The sequence below is a fragment of the Scylla paramamosain genome, chromosome 31 (genome assembly GCF_035594125.1).
Source record: "Scylla paramamosain isolate STU-SP2022 chromosome 31, ASM3559412v1, whole genome shotgun sequence".
Lineage (NCBI taxonomy): Eukaryota > Metazoa > Arthropoda > Malacostraca > Decapoda > Portunidae > Scylla > Scylla paramamosain.
Genome location: NC_087181.1, coordinates 10,908,785 through 10,926,958, shown reverse-complemented (window position 1 = coordinate 10,926,958; position 18,174 = coordinate 10,908,785). Strand labels below are relative to the sequence as shown.

The 18,174-nt window shown below is 41.1% G+C and overlaps 1 protein-coding gene across 4 annotated transcripts in view; it reads left to right on the top strand.

Moving 5' to 3' along the window:
- Positions 1-18,174, top strand: part of LOC135116476 (cell division cycle and apoptosis regulator protein 1-like) — a 20,620-nt gene extending 2,446 nt beyond the window's left edge. For 2 of the 4 annotated variants that reach the window (XM_064033957.1, XM_064033958.1), the window contains exons 4-20: positions 1,471-1,694; positions 2,221-2,473; positions 3,196-3,421; positions 3,830-4,110; positions 6,203-6,446; positions 7,910-7,972; positions 8,549-8,632; positions 8,850-9,008; positions 9,126-9,281; positions 9,609-9,740; positions 9,954-10,217; positions 10,904-11,167; positions 12,126-12,258; positions 12,584-12,700; positions 13,295-13,414; positions 13,932-14,047; positions 16,207-18,174. In XM_064033957.1, the coding sequence (XP_063890027.1) occupies positions 1,471-1,694; positions 2,221-2,473; positions 3,196-3,421; positions 3,830-4,110; positions 6,203-6,446; positions 7,910-7,972; positions 8,549-8,632; positions 8,850-9,008; positions 9,126-9,281; positions 9,609-9,740; positions 9,954-10,217; positions 10,904-11,167; positions 12,126-12,258; positions 12,584-12,700; positions 13,295-13,414; positions 13,932-14,047; positions 16,207-16,365 (2,995 nt within the window). In that variant the 3' untranslated portion in view covers positions 16,366-18,174. The remainder of the gene's footprint in view (positions 1-1,470; positions 1,695-2,220; positions 2,474-3,195; positions 3,422-3,829; positions 4,111-6,202; positions 6,447-7,909; positions 7,973-8,548; positions 8,633-8,849; positions 9,009-9,125; positions 9,282-9,608; positions 9,741-9,953; positions 10,218-10,903; positions 11,168-12,125; positions 12,259-12,583; positions 12,701-13,294; positions 13,415-13,931; positions 14,048-16,206) is intronic. The other 2 variants (XR_010276355.1, XM_064033959.1) reach the window with 2 other exon arrangements.

Here is an 18,174-nt window from a genome sequence, read left to right as displayed (position 1 = left end):
GCTGTTTCAAAGAATGACAAAAATTTTGGCTTTGATTATTTCAAAAGATGACGGAAGTTAATCCATTAGCATTTCCAAATACACTTCTGTAGTGACGGTAGTGTTTTTATGAGACACATTAAGATCACTGAAGCCATTGAAAGTAAAACATCAGCAAACCATTAAGATTTGAAGATGTTTTGTGGTTTTTTGAGTGTAGCAGAGTTCATTTGGATCAGACCCTGGGCACCTGTACACTTTGGTAGAAGTTGTATCACTTGCACAAAGTTCTTTCATGAGACCACAGTACTGTATGTCATTTATCTAAGATCCAATCTTGATATTTCTTTGCAAACTTGATTCTTTTCTTTCCCTTTATATGTGGCTTCCTTTTGGCACAGTAACTGTAGTATCCAAGATCACAGTGCAGTATCATGTACAGCACTGAGAAAAACACCAGTTAGTATATTAGCATTGTCTGCCTTAATTTGATGACCTGTAAGGTTGGGATTGACCTCCAGCTGCCTCCTGAGAAATGTCCTTGCCCTCTTAGGTATCTTACGTGGCTTACCACATGCCTTTTGTGGGAGTGCCAAGCTTTTGCTCCCACCAACTTTGAATTTTTGTATTAGCTAGTGGACAGTGCAGAGCTTCAACCCCTTTTGATTTCAGATTTCTTTGCTATGACCTGCTTTATGGAGTTTTCACATCAGTGCACTTTTCACCCATATCTACCAGGCTCTGATAGAAAAAACAGAAATGCAATATGAGAGCAGAAAGTAGGAAAAGAGAAAAAGGCAGTCTCATGTATCAGCTCTCTTTGACAGCTGATGATGTACTAAGGAGGGTATCCATCCATATTGTGTGAGAAGGGTGCTGCACCTTGTTGCCAAATGCACGATATCTCTCTCCACCCTCTTGGCTATCTTGTGAGAAGAAAATTTCACTTCTTGCAAATAGTTACTGCGCTGTTCCCTTGGCATAGTAACTATTTGCGCAGATTGTAGGTTTATTGGCTTGTTGCAGCTTTGTTGTAATGTCCAGGATACACTATGCAGCTGCTCCTCTCACAATATGATTGGTGAGGCTTAGTCCTCACGGAGATAATAGGTACAGTAGATGGAGGGAAGGATAGATGGATGAATTCTAAATATAAATAACTACATTCAGTTAAGTATTTTCCACCTTACATAGATTTTAAGAATACATATCAGTCTATTTCTTACTTATCACTATTTTTCACAACTCTGTAACAATCTGAGATGACTCCTTCTTTCTGGTAACCTAATGACCCATTATTCGTTTTTCTTGTAAAGATTTTACTGTTCTGGACTAATCAAAGTTTTCTGGTTCAGTGTGTTTGTAGAGACGGGTCTTATGTCAGCCAAATATTGTTTTCGGACTCCGTAGTAATAATGTTTTGCAAAGCTAGGTATTGTGTCTGCCAAGCATTGTTCCATGAGTCAGTATTGATAGGTGTTTTATCTCCAGCAGCTGTGTTAAGGGACAGGCGCCCAAGGTCGGGGATCGAGTGCTGGTTGAGGCCACTTATAACCCCAATATGCCTTTTAAATGGAATGCCAATCGTGTCCAGGTGATTCCCGGGCCTGCAGGTGCTCCCTCCCAAAACCAGAGTCGCAGCAGCATGACTGTAAGGGAACCCGGCAATCGCAGTGGCTCCTATAATGCTGTCCCTCCACCTAACTTCAGTAGTGGTGAGTGACTACTTGTTGGGTCTTGAAATTTTAAATAAAAGGATGTAGTACGGTGGGCCACAAGACTCTCTTCCCATTGTGGGGTGACAGGGCAAAGAGCATGAGTGATGTGTGTGTGAGTGTGGTGCCTTTTCTGGCTCTGGTCTATAGATTGATAGATCAGTAAATATGTACTGCTACTTAATCTTTCTCACATCCCCCTTTTCCACCTTCACAAAGACCATATGTCTGTTATTGTTTACCTTTGTATTCTTTTGTACTCTCCCTCTTTTAAAAAACAGTATGGCTGTTGCTGTTTTTTTTTTTTTTTTTTTTTTTTTTTACTTCATTTGTATTAATTTGTTCTCACCATTCCCTAATTTCTTACAAAAATTATAGGGCTGTTGCTGTTTTATACTTCATATTTACTCTTGTATTCCTAACCATTTCTAAATCTTCCTCTTCTTCTGACAAATACTCATCTAAGGAGCATTAAGTCTACTGCTGTTTGCTATTTCTCTGTGTTCTAACATTGTGGTCTTTTCAGAGGCTGCTGCAGGAAGCTTCAGTACCCGCAGTGTGCTTGGGCCCCGTGCCCGGTCACCTCGGAGGGACCGGCGGGAGGAGCGAAGCCGGACATCCAGAGACAGAGACAGGGAGCGTGCAGACAAAGACAAGGAGGAGAAAAGAGAGAGCAGAAAACGCAGCAGGAGTCGGGGACGGTCGCGCTCCCCACCCAGGCGGAGGATGAGGGTGGTGCCTCGCTACAATGTGCAGGTCCCCAAGATACTGCTGCATATGTACGTATGAGTCTTTTGTGTGTGTGTGTGTGTGTATGTGTATGTTCAGCTAGTTGTAATGTATGGGGATTGAATTTAATCTATTTAGAGTTTTGTCTGTGATTCTTGTCAAAATAAATCCACTTGTATTCATTGGATTTGTGTGTGTGTATTTATCTGGTTGTGATTTATAGAGTCTGGTGAATTTATTGTTGCATGTAGTAATTTATATAAGTCAGGAAATAAATCCACATATATATATATATATATATATATATATATATATATATATATATATATATATATATATATATATATGGGACTTTTGTGTGTGTGTGTGTGTGTGTATTTAACTAGTTGTGAAATACAGGACAAGAGCCACACTAGGCTCATGCCGTCCCATCTCCATATTGACTTTTATTTAGATTTTCTTTGAATTTATGAATTGTCTTTGCACACACAGTCTTAAGTTCATTCCACACTGTTATACTTCTGTGGGGGAAGCAATGTTTCTTGATGTCTCTTCTGCAAACACTCCTTTTCAGTTTCCTTCCATGTCCTCTTGTGTCCCTTGTATCTGGTATTATGAGGTCTTCTCTATCCAACTTTTCCATTCCTTCCAATATTCTATATATTGCTATCAAATCACCTCTTTCCCTCCTTTTTTTAATATTATATCTGTGAGGCTTGTGTTACATGCAGTAATATGTATAAGTTGGTAAATAAAAATATCTAATTTACAGGAAGGAAGCCAATGTGCTGGAGCTGAAGAAGCGCTACAGCAACCTTTACGTGCCATCAGATGTGTTCCTGGCCAGGCCTCTGTGGTCAGACACCTTCCCTGCACACCGGCCCTTCCAGTTCCCCCGCCCCGTCTCCTTCCACATAATGAACAAAGAAGTGGATCCTGTGGTGGAGAATGACTCAATTTATGATGCACCTGACGCCAACCACAGCTTTGCGGCAAAGGTGGGTGTCTGCCTTTGCTCTCAACAGCATTGCTAATCTGTCAATGTGCCAGGCTAGCAACCACCTATAGTATGGCTCAGACAAAGCACCACATACTCATACGTATACACATCATTCACTCTCATAGTCCTGTCAGTCCCTGGTGGAAAGGGATTGTCTTGTTAACCACCATCCCAAGATATTGTTAATAGCTACTACATAATATTTAATATGAGAAATCAATCAAAAGCAGCCAAGGGAGTGGTGTGAGTGAGTGTGAATGGGAAAGGTGTGTGCCTTGGCTATCCTCTCTTTTTGTGGGTAGACAGCCATGCTCTATGTATGTATGCATGTTGCTGTTTGAATTCCCTTGTTATCTCCTTGTAAGAAGTTAAGCCAATGGTGTTGCATTTTATTTATTGTCCTCAGGTAATGTTGATGGCAGTGCCAGCCCTAGAAGACATCTTCCGGCGGTCCTGTGCTCTGAGTGAGGACCCGAGTGACATCCGGGAATGCTTTGTACATCCAACCAGACTGATCAACTTCCTAGTGGGTCTGAAGGGCAAGAATGAGACCATGGCCATCGGAGGGTATTGGAGCCCCTCCCTGGACGGCCCCAACCCTGAGAAGGACCCCAACGTTTTGATCCGCACTGCTGTCCGAACATGCCGAGCTCTGACAGGGATTGACCTTTCGGGGTGCACCACCTGGTAATGCTCCGGACACTAGTTTTGTGGTGACCTATTGGCCCCTTGTGTGTGGGGAAAGGGAGGAGGGAGTGGGGCAGTACAGCTGGGGGGCAGTTCAGGGTGTGTGTGCATGAGAGGAGGATGTGTAGTAGTGGTTGATTGTATTTCTCTCTTCCTGTCCCTTGCTTTGTTTGTTGATGGTGGTCACAGGTTTTCTTCACCACAAGTAAGGCTGCTGACAGTTCCTGTGTGTTTATTTGCTTGGAGCATTTCTTATTTGATAGCATAACATCACTGGACTACTGCAAGTTAGCTTGAGGCAGTTGCTGGAGTGCTTTCTCACAACTTTTATATTATTATTATTACAGATCAACATGGGCCTCAGGGAAATGTAGATGCAGTGCTAAATATTGAATACACTATCTTGAGATATATTGTACTTAAAAAAAAGCAACATAGAAATCCTTAATGTTCCTAATGAGCAAATTGTTTACTCGCATTAGTTGAGGCCTACCTAAGGCACTGCAGCGTGTCATGGCACATCTAATTCTGGCCTAGTGAAAGCAGTCTTTAGTTTAGCAGTGACACTAGACTGCAGTGCACTGTACTGTACATCACATATAGTCCTCCCACTGAAGGCACTGGGCAACCTCCTTACTGCTCAACTTCCAGTGCTGCTTTGATCTCCCTGGCATCTGGTGCCAGTGGGGCAGGCAGAGTTGCTACAGCTTTCAGGTCTTGTCTCCAAGGAAGTTAAGGTTTGTTTAGTGACTGTACACTTAATTCAGTCACAGGATTTTATTTGTTGGTGAAAAAAAAAAGCCTGCCTCTACTAAGCTAGCTTTATTGAAAGGCTGCTTAACAACACTTTTGTTGCTGCTACTGAGCTGTGTCAAGAATTCCTGATTTGGCTCAGTATGCTTAAAATTCTGCACTCTTGTTCACACAAAGGTGTTGCTTCATATGTCAGGCTACTCTTCAGGGCTCCCTGGCCCTTCACAAAAAAAAATGCCAGAAGGCATCTAGTTTGGGCAGTTGTAGCAACTGTCATCAATTGGAATTCTTGAGAGAAAAGAAAATTGCCAGTTCCCTCAGTTGTTCCATGACGGCCTTCAGCAAGTGAGTCGCTCCACCACACAGACAAGACTCTTCCAGTCAACAGTTAGTAGCTCTTGCTGCTCATCTCATGTTCTGAGATATTAATAAAATAAATTTTAGTTTACAGATATTGAGTGATGATTTTGCTGTACATTGGCTTCAGTTTGATTGGCATCGTTGAACATTTTAGGAGCTTGTTCCCATGCTCGTGTCATGATATTTTTTGGAATGAGTTGAACCCAGAGCTGAATAATGTCGCCAACTACTTTTTTTGTAAGTTAAAAACTCTACTTTTGTTATCACTTGGAATCAGTATCCTTAAGCAAATGTAAGTACTCTTGATTTTATATATATATATATATATATATATATATATATAATCAGCTTTGATTGGTAAGAATGGCTGTAAAGATGAAAAGTGTTTGGTGGCATTGAATGAGAGTTGTCTCAGCAGGTGAGAGGTCCAAGAGGTGCGGCCAACAGGAGTCAGGTGGTTGGTCAGAGCAGGGCTTCCTTTCCGGGTCATGCAGCATAGACTTTAGAAAAAACACTATCTCAGAATTTGCATTTAAACAGGTTGGAAGGAAGGAAGGTGTGAAGAATATTGACTTTTCATTTTATTTTATAGAACTTGCCTTTTCCTGCACTTGCGAAGTGTCATCCAAGAAAGAAGCAGAAAAAGCAATGAAAGGAGACAGAAGAATTCATCAAAATAAAGAAAATGCCCCTTCTGCTTCTTTCTTGATCCTTGGGAATGTATCAAAGTTCCCAGGGCAGGGGTTCCCAGCCCCTGCCCTCATCCCCTTTAGTCGTCTTTGCAACACTCAGGGAGTATGGAAACCTGTACAGTATTCCCACTCCCCATGTCTCAGGGATAAGTTATAGTGAGCCATTTTTCGGCTGAGTTATCAGAGTGTGTCCACGCGTAAGCTATCCTTGACGCAATTGTAACACTGCCTTTGCCGCGCCCCTCAAGCGGCCCTTCTCCTGACACACCGCCGTTGTTCCATCTCAGGTACCGGTTTGCGGAGATTTACTATCGTCGAGGCGAGTCTTCACACAAGGGCCGGAGCAGCACGTCTGCCCGGGTTGAAACCACTGTACTATTTCTCCCAGATGTTTGGAACGTTTGCCCAGCCAAACTGGAGTGGGACGGCCTCCACCTCAACTATAAGCACCAGCTGGAGAAGAAGCTGTCATGCTCATCCGGAGCCACCCAGCAGTTGGATGAACAGGAGGGGGAGGAGGAGGAGAACAAGGCACTCATTCCACCTTTTTCTTCTCTATGGTTTTACTCTCTCCTTGCAGACCACTTTCCTGTGCTCTCTCCCAGTTCCCCGCGCTGCAGTCACGACTCATTGGCGTTGCCGACAGTGACACGGTGGTGCTCTGTGGGTGTGAACTTTGTCCTCAAACTGGCTGCTCGAGAGACAGGAGGAGAGAGGGAGCAATCTTAGGCATGAAGTTCACTCCCACATCACCTCACCCACCTCACTGTTGGAGAGCAGATTTTGTCATGTTTTAAAGTTGTATAAGTTGTATGGATTGTTTTGCCATTTGATTATTTTGGCCTTTGCCTTAACCTAAAGCAAGGTTGCTTTGATCACAATTTTTACTTGATTTGAGAGTAACCAAAAAAAAATTTCTTCATGTTTTCCTTTGTTATTGAAGACAGGTCTCTTGTGAGAGTGATGCCCTCAAATTAGTTTTTGTTGACTGCAGGCGGGTTACTTGAGAAGTCAGGGAAGGTGAAAGGTCACGTACCCAAGGGTATTGATGGTCTTGAGTGTGTGACCACTGGTGGACACATCCATTCCTCCTATCATGTCACTCATCCTCTTGCATCGACCAGCCACCGCCACCACCACCATCTCCTCCAGCCTTTTCTTGCAGACTCTACTAGATGTTTCCGTATTTGGTATTATCACCCTTATATTATTGGACTCTTGTTCCTCCTCCATACATCACCACCTCTATTTTCTCACAACTTTCCCAAATTGCACTCAGTCTGTATTTCTTGCCTGTGTTTTGCATCATTAACAACTGTACTTGGATACATGCTTCTTATCTCAAGTTATTTCATCATTGTCATCATCATCATCATAGTCATCATCATAACTTCATTTTTGGCACTGAGCAGGGTGGGGGGTCCAGACTGAAGCAGGTGAACACCACCACTCAGAGAAGAAAGCTTTGCCCAGTGCAGTGATGGGCCTCACTTCCTTTCATTCCTCATTGTAGTCCTGGTGCCCCACACCTCACATAGCTTATGACAGTGACCTTGTCACTGACACCGCACTCTGCTTCATGACGTGACAAACTGTTCATTCATGTTTATATACATAGTTGTATATAAAAAATATAATTGCAGACATGTATATTCATATACACTTTAAAAGTGCCATTTCCCTGTCGTTTAGATCATGTATTACTTCTACTACTATTACCACTGCTACCTTTACTACTACCTTTACTGCTGTTACCACCACCACTACTACTACTACTACTTCTTCTTCTTCTACTGCTACAACTACTCTCACTACCTTAACCATCTACGTGTCCTCTTAAGGTCCCAGCTGCAGTGAGTGAGGATAGGGACACAGCCAATAGACCAGCCTTTCCCCTGAGAATCATTGTGGCAGTCTGGATAGGTCCTGTTCATACTCTTCACCTCTTAGGCTTAGCTGGGTGTGGAGCCTAATAGTGCCTTCTGCTCTTCTAGGATGACTCCCCGAAGAAGAAGGACCCAAGCCACTATGCCACTCTAGACCCTAAGAGTATGAAGGTTAGTGTGTTCTTTAAGTCTTCAGTGTTTATTTCTGAGGAAATATCTAGTGCTTCCCAAAGTTATTGACCAATTTTAATTTTTAATTTGGAAAGAGAAACTTATAATGCAAAGAACTGTGGTTGAGAAATAGTAATATGTGTGATAAAAAAAAGTAATGTCTAAAGACTTTAAAGGGGAAAAAACATTATAGGTACTTTTTACGTATTTTGAAAAATTTGCCAAAAATTCTATAATGCCTGAAGGAAAGATGTATGACCACAGAGCTGTTTAGTATATCTCAGAGGATCAAGTGTTAAAAGGAAAGAAATTGTAATGAATAACATGAAAATTTAGTTACAGTTTTTCTGATCCATCCAAAAATTCTGACATTTTCCAAAAACAAAAATTCATTAAGATAAAACTGCAGGCAAACTTAACAGAAATTGAGGGGAAAATGTTACACATATGGCCACCTAACATCTGTAAAAGTTATAAGCAGATTGGATCAAAATTGTTTGGTGGGGATTCTGACCTCCTTAACCCAGTAAGTTATGTGTATAGATAGTGGTTGATTTCACAAGTATTTTCTTTCAGGTGGTTGAGCTGCGCGCTGAACTAGACGCAAGAATGTTGAACAGCAAAGGCCTCAAGTCACAGCTCATTGCCCGCTTGACAAAGGCTAGTCTTTTTTTGCATCATATCTGTACCCTAAATCTTCAATGCATCCATATTAATTCATCCTGTTCTCTTGTAACTTTCCTGGCATTTCTGCAACTTTAGATGTTCTTTTAACTATTCAGTTTCTTGTTCACTCACCTAGCCATTGTCATTATTAAATTCAATAAACCACGCCATATGTTCTATTTGTTGAAAGTTAAGTCTTTGCTCTGTGCAGATTCTCAAGAACGAGCAAGAAAAGGAGGAATCTGAGAAGGCTGCCAATGCTGAGAGTACAGAGACAGATGAGGCAAAGAAGCAGGAAGAAGAAGAAAAAAAGAAGGAAGAGGAGCGCAAGAAGAAGGAGGAGGAGGAAAGAAAGAAAGAGGAAGAGGAGGTTTGCATAGAAACAGTTCATGTTTTCCTCTGTCTGTCATAATGTAAATTAAACTAACAGCATTAGGTGATCAAACAGTTTCTTCCAGCAACTCACCACTTCTTTCCACCCAAACAGAAGAAGAAGGCAGAGGAGAGGGAGAGGAACCTGCTGGAGAAGAGATACACCCTGCCGGACCAGCCTATGATTGTGGTGCATCCCTCACGCACCGCCAAGTCTGGGAAGTTTGACTGCACCACCATGTCCCTCTCTGTCCTCCTTGACTACAGGCAGGTAAGTTTTATTGACATATTAATTGGAGAAGGAAGAATTAACCTGCTATTTACTTAGTTTTATTTTTACAGAATTAAGGTAATGTTCATAATATCCAATCTTTGAATACCCAGTCATATTCTTTTTTCCTTGAATTTGTATGCAGTTTTTGGATATGTATCCTATTTCCTTTTGCATTGCATTTCACTAGTGTGTCATGCCATTTGAAAAACTATATTGCTACATGTCGTCATCTTTCCTCTTGTTAAATGTCTTGTCATGCCCTCTCAATGTTGTCCATATATGTGTGTTTTCCTTCTTCCATTCAGATCCATATTTTGTTTGCAGGAAGACAACAAGGAACACTCATTTGAGGTGAGCCTGTTTGCTGAGCTCTTCAATGAGATGCTCATGAGGGATTTTGCTTTCCGTATCTACCGAGCATTGTGTGAGTGTCCTGAGAAGCCTGCCAAGGAGGAGGTGAGTTTGACTGTGTATGTGAGTTAGTGAGTAACATGTTAAGTGTGGCAGAGGTGGATATGACTGATTATAAAGTTATTTGATGCTATAGAAAGATAGAAACTTAAGAGTATATTAATTTTAATAGAGTCTAGTGGAAGTCATTGGAATTTTCATTTGTTTTCATTACTGTGTATGCAACTCTGTGCCATTCATGTTATTCTTTCATTACAGAAAAAGGAAAAGGAGGAGAAGAAAGACAAAGACAAGGAGAAGAAGGACAAGGAGAAGAAAGAAGAGAAAGAAGAAAAGGAGAAAAAAGAAGAGAAAGACAAGAAGGAAGACGAGGAAGAACGAGAGGAGAAAATGGAGGAGGATAAGCAGACAGAGAAGAAGGAGAAAAAGGAAAAGGAAGAGGCCAAGGAGGAGAAGGAAGAGAAAAAGGAAGAGGAGGAGGAAGATGAAGACATGGAGGATGAGGAGGAGGATGATGAAGTGGTGAGTGTGATGGGAGAATAAAATATGAATATAGTTTGATGCCTTACCTTAGACCACCATAGAAAATAAATAAATGAATAATGTGAAGGCTGTGAGAGGCTTTGGGTGGGGATCAAAACTCACAGGGAACTCCCAGAAATGTGGGTTGGACATCTTCAATCACGAGGTAATCACGAGGACCCAAGTGGATTTCAATCAGCCTTTACTATTCTGTCATTGAGTTTGTGGCATGTTTAGATTATTCAGAATTAGTATCACCTCTCTGTCTCATTCTCACACACACACACACACACACACACACACACACACACACACACACACACACACACACACACACACACACACACACACACACACACACACACACACACACACACCTTCATTTCCTCATCCTTCCATAGTTGTCTCATATTTTTTCTTTCATATTTCATCTCCTTAGTGTTTCTTGGGTTATGACACACACGCACATGTACTCACATAGAGTGACATGAATGGAGCAATTTGACAAGGAAAGCATTGAAAGACATTAGAAAATACAAAAGAACATGATAAACTAATGAAAATAAGATACTGGGAGAACTCAAAAAAAGACCGGAAAAGGTAATCTTTAGGAAAGCATCATTTAAACTCAAGATGTTATTTAATGTAACTAACCTGGAGTCAAGAGTAACCATTCCCTTTTGCAGGATGATGAAGATTCCAAGGACGACATTATACTGAAGGATAGTAAGGACCGCGATGACCGCAGGGACTCCAAGGACGGCAAGAAGAAGGACGACAAGAAGGACCGGGAGAGGAGGGAGAAGAAGGAGAAAAAGAAGATGATAACCATTGATCCATACCTGCTCCTCTCCTTCGTCTATTTCGACCAGACCCACACGGGATACATTATAGATAGAGATCTGGAGGACATCATCAATATGCTCGGCCTCAACCTTTCTAGAGCACAGGTGTGTTCATCACTCTTATCCATTCTTGCACCTGGTCTGATTGAGGGTGGAAGTGAGTGGGGTCTAGTCAGCTGGTAAAAGAATCTGGGTCTTGTGAGGTGAATTCTATTGGTGGGTCGATTTTGATGTGTTCTGGTTAACCTTTCTAGAGTGTATACTTATCACTATTATGTCATTATTTTTTACATATCTGGTCTTATTGGGTGAGGCGATGAGTGGGGCATAGTCAGAAGAGATTGATAGTGGTGTGAGATAGATTTTGTTAGGTTAATCTCTCTACAGCATAAGTTTGTTTATCTTACTCTTTATATCTAGTTTTATAGAGAGAGGAGGTGGGTGGGATCTTGTGAGCTAAAAAATAGTGGTGTGGGAGAGAGTTTGGTAAGTAGGTTAATCTCTCTACAGTATAAGTATATTCGTCACTGTTATATTTGGTATAGTTTTGGGGTGAGGAGGTGGGTGGGGCACTGTCATAATGGGAAAGATAGTGGTGTGGGATAGACTTTGATAAGCTCTATCCCCTCTTGAGAACTGAATTGTGTGAGACTAGATGAAAGACCGTATTCTCAAATGATCTAGTATCTTATCTTTACTGTCTGAGTGGGCTGTATTGGGAGTTAGTAGGGTTTTCAGGTATGTGGGAAGAAATGGGCATATTTTGTAAAGCTTCACACAGAAACCAGTATAAGATAATAACCTCCACTTATCATATCTCCATTTCTTTTTGGTCTTTGTAGAGTCATTTAATATAAAACATCTCTTTAGTCTATATATTAATTTTTACTTGATTTATGGACCAGAAATTTACCAGCCTAAATGCCATCACATACTGGGTTACATACTAGCTTGGTATCAGAATGCATTGATGTACATACATAATCATCTCATTTCTTTGATGTGGTGATATTTACATGCCATTTCCTGCTTGAGTGGAAAGTATATCCTGACTACTTTTCAGCAAAAAAAGCTAATGTCTAAAGTAATGTCCAGAGATGTGTTACACTACCGGAAATTGACGGACATCTCAGCGGAGGACAAGGACAAGCCTCGGGACCCACCGCCCTCCATAGACCTTGAGTTCCTGGCCATGGGTAGGCTGCACACACACACACACACACACACACAGACCTAAGCTAACATAGAATACATGGCTGTGAGCACACACACACACACACACACACACACACACACTAATGTTAATGTCATAAAAATTGGTTACTTATTTACAAGCAGTAACATCGGTAGCCTTTAGAATGTAGCAGAATTTACCAAAGAAATGAACTATACACACACAAATCTACTCCCATATATTGACAGAAAGAGATCTTGTACTTTGTCTCAGTATAACACATACCTTTTACTTAATATTTAGTTGATAAGTCCTACCATTCACCTGCTGTTTTTTCACTCCACCAGGTAACAACACAATAATGCCACTGTTTGTAGATGCAGTAACAACCCCCTCATGTGAAGGCAAGATGGGGACACGGAAGGGGGCCCGAAGCAAGGAGGAACCCATTGTCTCTTTCACAGGTGCTTAGTGTTGGCCAGCTGTGTTCTAGATCTTGTTTATGATTACAGCTTAGCAGCTGAATCTAGATAGTAAGCAAAAGACTGGGATTGAAAGTGCTGGAAAGTATGAGCAAGGAGGAATCTGTTTTCTCTTTCACAGGTGCTTAGTGTTGGCCAGTTGTTTTGGATCATGTTTATGGTTACTTGTTAACTAAGGTGGACTGAAACTAGTTAGTATGTGAAAGTTTGGTGCAGAGTGATGGTGCTAGAAGAATACAAGGAAAGCATTGCTACTGTAAAGCTACATAGCAGTTTTGGATCAGAGATACATTAATTATGGTGACTAGTTAGCAAACAGTTTTGTTTGTATAATGGACAGAATGAGGATTAGAGCCCAAATAGAAGGTTTTTAGTTTGGGATCAGGGACATAACATTTAAGATTACTGGTTAGCCTGTTCTTGCATCAATAAAGTGGACCAAATGAAGGTGAGAGCAAGTGAAATGTATGGTTATTTGTGGCATATCCTTGTATTAGTATAGGGGACAGAATAAGAATAAAGACTGAGAGCAAGTGGAGAGTTGTGCATTGGAGACAAAGATATGTTTCTCTCCAGGTGTGGTGAAGTACGGTGGGTCTCTGGTGGACATCAGCAAGTTGATGCAGCAGCTGGAGAAGTCGGACAACACTCGCAGCAACACGGAGGAGAAGCTGAAGGAGTTGCAAAAGGAATTATGTAAGTGTTTCAGCATCAAGTTATCAAGTGAAACTTTTCCCTTCTGCTCATGATCTGCAAGGAACATTGACCACCATGAGTGAATAAATGCAAGTTTCAGGTGTCTGTTCAGGGAATGGCTGTTTAATGATCCTTGTTTCACTTAGTTCTGTTAACCCTTAAAATCTGAGTGGCTTCTTGAAATATATCAAATCAATCTATTCCAACTTGAAATCTTACAAAACTAGATTCTTTCAGATAGAGAATTTTACATTACACAACACAGCTCATTGATTGTAAGACAGCACCTGTGAAACTTAGTAAAAACATGTAATCTTGGCTTAAATAAGAGTAAAGGAGAATCAACAGATTGAGAGGGTTAAGTGTTGAAGTCTTGTAGAATTTGGAATTGGGTGTTTGATGGTGCAGGTCTCTCTTAGTTAAGTATTTGTGTCTTGTAAGGTTTGGGATTGCCAAGCTGCACAGTCTGAAAAACAGGTACAGGGATGATGACCTCTGCAATACATCTTTCTTGCAGTGAATAATAAAGAGGAATCCAAAAAGGCTAGTGAAAAGATCAGCAAACTCACCAAAGAACTCAAGATGGCCAACTCCACTATAAAGACACTAGAAGAGGAGCTCCAGAAAGCTATCGTGAGTATGGGAAGCTGTGTGTACCTGGTGTGGAGATTTATACCTGTCATGCTGCTAAAGGTTATATTAACTGAATAGTTATTGGGGATTATGGCAACCTTGTGTGCAAAATGTGACATTTTTTCAAATTGTAATAAAACTGTGAAAGGATCAGAAGTGTGTGTGTGTGTGTGTGTAGGAGGGACACCAGCCAAGGGCAACGAAAATCCAACAAAAAAAAAAAAGCCCACTGAGATGCCAGTTCCTGAATAGGGTCCAAAGTGGTAGTCAAAAATTGAAGGATAAGTGTCTTGAAACCTTTCTTCTGAAGGAGTTCAAGTCATAGGAAGGTGGAAATACAGAAGCAGGCAGAGAATTCCAGAGTTTACCAGAGAAAGGGATGAATGATTGAGAATACTGGTTAACTCTTGCATTAGAGAGATGGACAGAATAAGGGTGGGAGAAAGAAGAATGTCTTGTGCAGCAAGGCCACGGGAGAAGGGGAGGCATGCTGTTAGCAAGATCAGAAGAGCAGTTAACGTGAAAATAGCGGTAGAGGATAGCAGGAGATGCAACATTGTGGCAATGAGAAAGAGGTTGAAGACAGCCTACTCGAGGAGAGGAGTTGATGAGATGAAGAGCTTTTGATTCCACCCTGACTAGAAGAGCAGTATGAGTGGAACCCCTCCTCCCCACCCCCAGACATGTGAAGCATACTCCATATATGGACAGATAAGGCCCCTGTACAGAGTTAGCAGCTGGAAGGATGCAAAAAACTGGCAGAGACATCTCAGAATGTCTAACTTCATAGAGACTTTTTTTTTTAGCTAGAAATGAGATATGAAGTTTCCAGTTTAGATTATAAGTAAAGGACAGACTAAGGATCTTCACTGTAGAAGAGGACGGACAGTTGAGCGTCATTGAAGAAGGGATAGTTGTGTGAAAGGTTGTGTTGAGTTGATAGACGAAGGAATTGAGTTTTTGAGGCAATGAACAATACCAAGTTTGCTCTTTCCCAATCAGAAACTTTAGAGATCAGAAGTCAGGCATTCTGTGGCTTCCCTGCATGAAGTGTTTACTTCCTGAAGGGTTGGATGTCTACAAAAAGACATGGAAAAGTGTAGGGTGGTAGGGTGGATAGGACAAGAAGTTTGGTTTAGAAGATCATTGATGAATAATAAAAATAGAGTGGGTGACAGGACAGAACCCTAAGGAACATCACTGTTAATAGATTTAGGAGAAGGACAGTGACTATCTACGACAGCAGCAGTAGAACAGTTAGAAAGGAAACTTGAGATGAAGTTACAGAGAGAAGCTGTTGGAGGATAGTTTTGAAATCAAAGCTTTGTGCCTGACTCTATCAAAAGTTTTTGATATGTTTAAGGCAACAGCAAAAGTTTCACCAAAATCTCTGAAAGAAGATGACCAAGACTTAGTAAGGAAAGCCAGATCACCAGTAGGGTGGCCTTGATGGAACCCATACTGGCAATCAGATAGAAGGTTGTGAAGTGATATATGTTTAAGAATCTTCCTGTTCAGGATAGATTAAAAACTTTAGATAGGGAGGAAATTAAAGCAATAGGACGGTAGTTTAAGGGATTAGAATGGTCATCCTTCTTAGGAACATGCTGAATGTAGGCAAACTTCCAGGAAGAAGGGAAGGTAGATGTTGACAGACAAGAGTTGAAAGATTTTGACTAGGCAAGGTGCAAGCATGGAGGCACAGTTTTGGAGAATAATAGGGGGGACCCCATCAGGTCCATAAGCCTTCCGAGGGTTTAGGCCAGTGAGTGCATGGAAAACATCATTGCAAAGAATTTTAATAGGTAGCATGAAGTGGTCAGATGGTGGAGGAGAGGGAGGAACAAACCCCGAATCGTCTAAGGTAGAGTTTTTAGTAAAGGTTTGAGTGAAGAGTTCAGCTTTAGAGATAGATGAGATAGTGGTGCCATCAGGTTGAAATAAAAGAGGGAAAGAAGTTATTGGAGATATTTGGAAATATTTTTGACTAGGTGCCAGAAGTCATGAGGGGAATTAGATCTTGAAAGATTTTGACACTTTCTATTAATGAAGGAGTGTTTGGCTAGATGGAGAACAGACTTGGCATGGTTCTGGGCAGAAATATAGAGTGCATGAGATTTTGGTGATGGAAGGCACAAGTGCTTTTTTATATTCAACAGGAGGACAACAACGTGTACCAACGAGCCCTGAACCAAATCAAGCTGGTCATTCGCCCTCTGGTGGCTGGTGTTGACCTTGAGGAAGATGATCTCACACTTCGAGATGTCAAGGAAACGCGGGTCAAGGTGGAGCACATGGAAAATGGAACCTTTGAGTGAGCGTTGCAGGATGAGTGGCTCCCAGTCACTGTCTCTGCTCACTGCTTGGAATGGTAACCTGTGTGGAGGGAATGCTTGATGTGTTTGTGTGTCTTGAGTGATGCACTGGTGATGTGCTTCCCTCCAGTCTTTGCTAAGGCTGAGTCTGAGGTCCTGTGTGAGTGTGAGTGTGTGCAGTGTAATGCATACTGGATGTCTACTTAGGAGGCTGTGTATTGGAGGAACAAAGGGATGATCACCTGAACTCTGTAAATAATGACATTCAGGGATGATTCTTGACCTGTGGTGGCTGACCCTTGTGATGTTTTATTTATTTTTTGTTTCTTTGCGACTGTGGATGAACCGCTGTGACTCAGGTCAAGTCGGGATGGCAAGTCCGGCCCATGAAGACTCGGTTTCCTTGACCTTGATTTTTGTAAAACTGCATTTCCATCTCTGCTGCAAATACCCACTTTCAAGGATAATTTAATCTGTTCTTTGTGTGCCTTGAGAAAATAGAGAAGTATAATGTAAATAATTTCACTCTTGATACTTGATTCTTCATCTTCAGGTCATTGCAGAGATGACAATAACTTGACTGTTTGATTTCTCACTTTGCATGAATGACGTCAAGGTGTTTTGTTGACTCAGCGAAAATGTAATTCGTATATATATATACATATATATATATATATATTTATATATTTTTCATAAGTAACAGAGTTACTGATGCATTTTTGTATTGGTGTGTAAAAATGTAAATATTAGTATGAAAAGTAAGTAATTTCAGACATAAGCATTAATACGTGAAGGAAGTTTGTTTTGATTATTGTGTAAATTTCCAGTTATATTTCTTCTCTTTTATTTGTATCAGTCTATTTCCATCCATTTTTATCTATTTATATGTACTGTGTCATGCATTTGTATCAGTCTGTCTCTCCATCACTGTCCATTAGTACAAATCTGGCTCTGCTCATTTCTAGGAGTCTCTCACTTTCCCTGTGTATCAAACTCTGTCTCTCGTGATGGGAGTTCTCTGGGTGGTAGACGAAGAAAGCTGAACACTGGTGAGACAAATATGAGTGAGTTGCCAGAGTTATGTTGCAAAATATGCAATGGCTTCAAAGTAATTCTTACCAATTCCTTATGTGAGTTTTACCATTCATACTCAGTTCACAATACAGAGGCCACTCATTGCCTTGCCAAAGGTGATACTAACTCTCCACTCATCACCTCAACTTAATGTGTCATCACTTGGGCACAAAGACAATTGCTGACACTTGGACTAAAGATATTAAGAAACATAAAGCTCCGTGAAAATCTGGCAAAGGAAACTGCTGAAATAAGTAACCTCGCTGCTCTTAGCAACACCTCAGACTTGTAGCCCTGCCCACCTCTGCTGACAAGAGTGGGGCCAGACATCAGTGACCCCGTGCATCATGTCTGCTGGTGCAGCTTTCAGACATGTCTCTTGGTTGGTGAGGTCTGCCTAGAGTTCCCCTTTGATCACATTATGCATCAATCCTTAAGGAATTAAAGACAAACACTTTTCTCAGTACATTATTGGAATACCTGTTACTACTCAATACATTTATTGATTTTATACCTCAAGCACTCACTGCCATGATGATGTTATTTTTATTGAATGTAGTGCCCTGAAGAACAATAATTCTGTGAGAATTAAGAATGATATTCAGCTCATGCAGTGTACATTTGATATCTGAATTCTCTTCTGCTTTCATAGGAAGCGTATCCTTTCCTGATGTAATTAAAAGCTGCTTTGTACAGAAGTTTGTTTAGTGAGTAGAATAAAGATTTTAAGGAATTGTA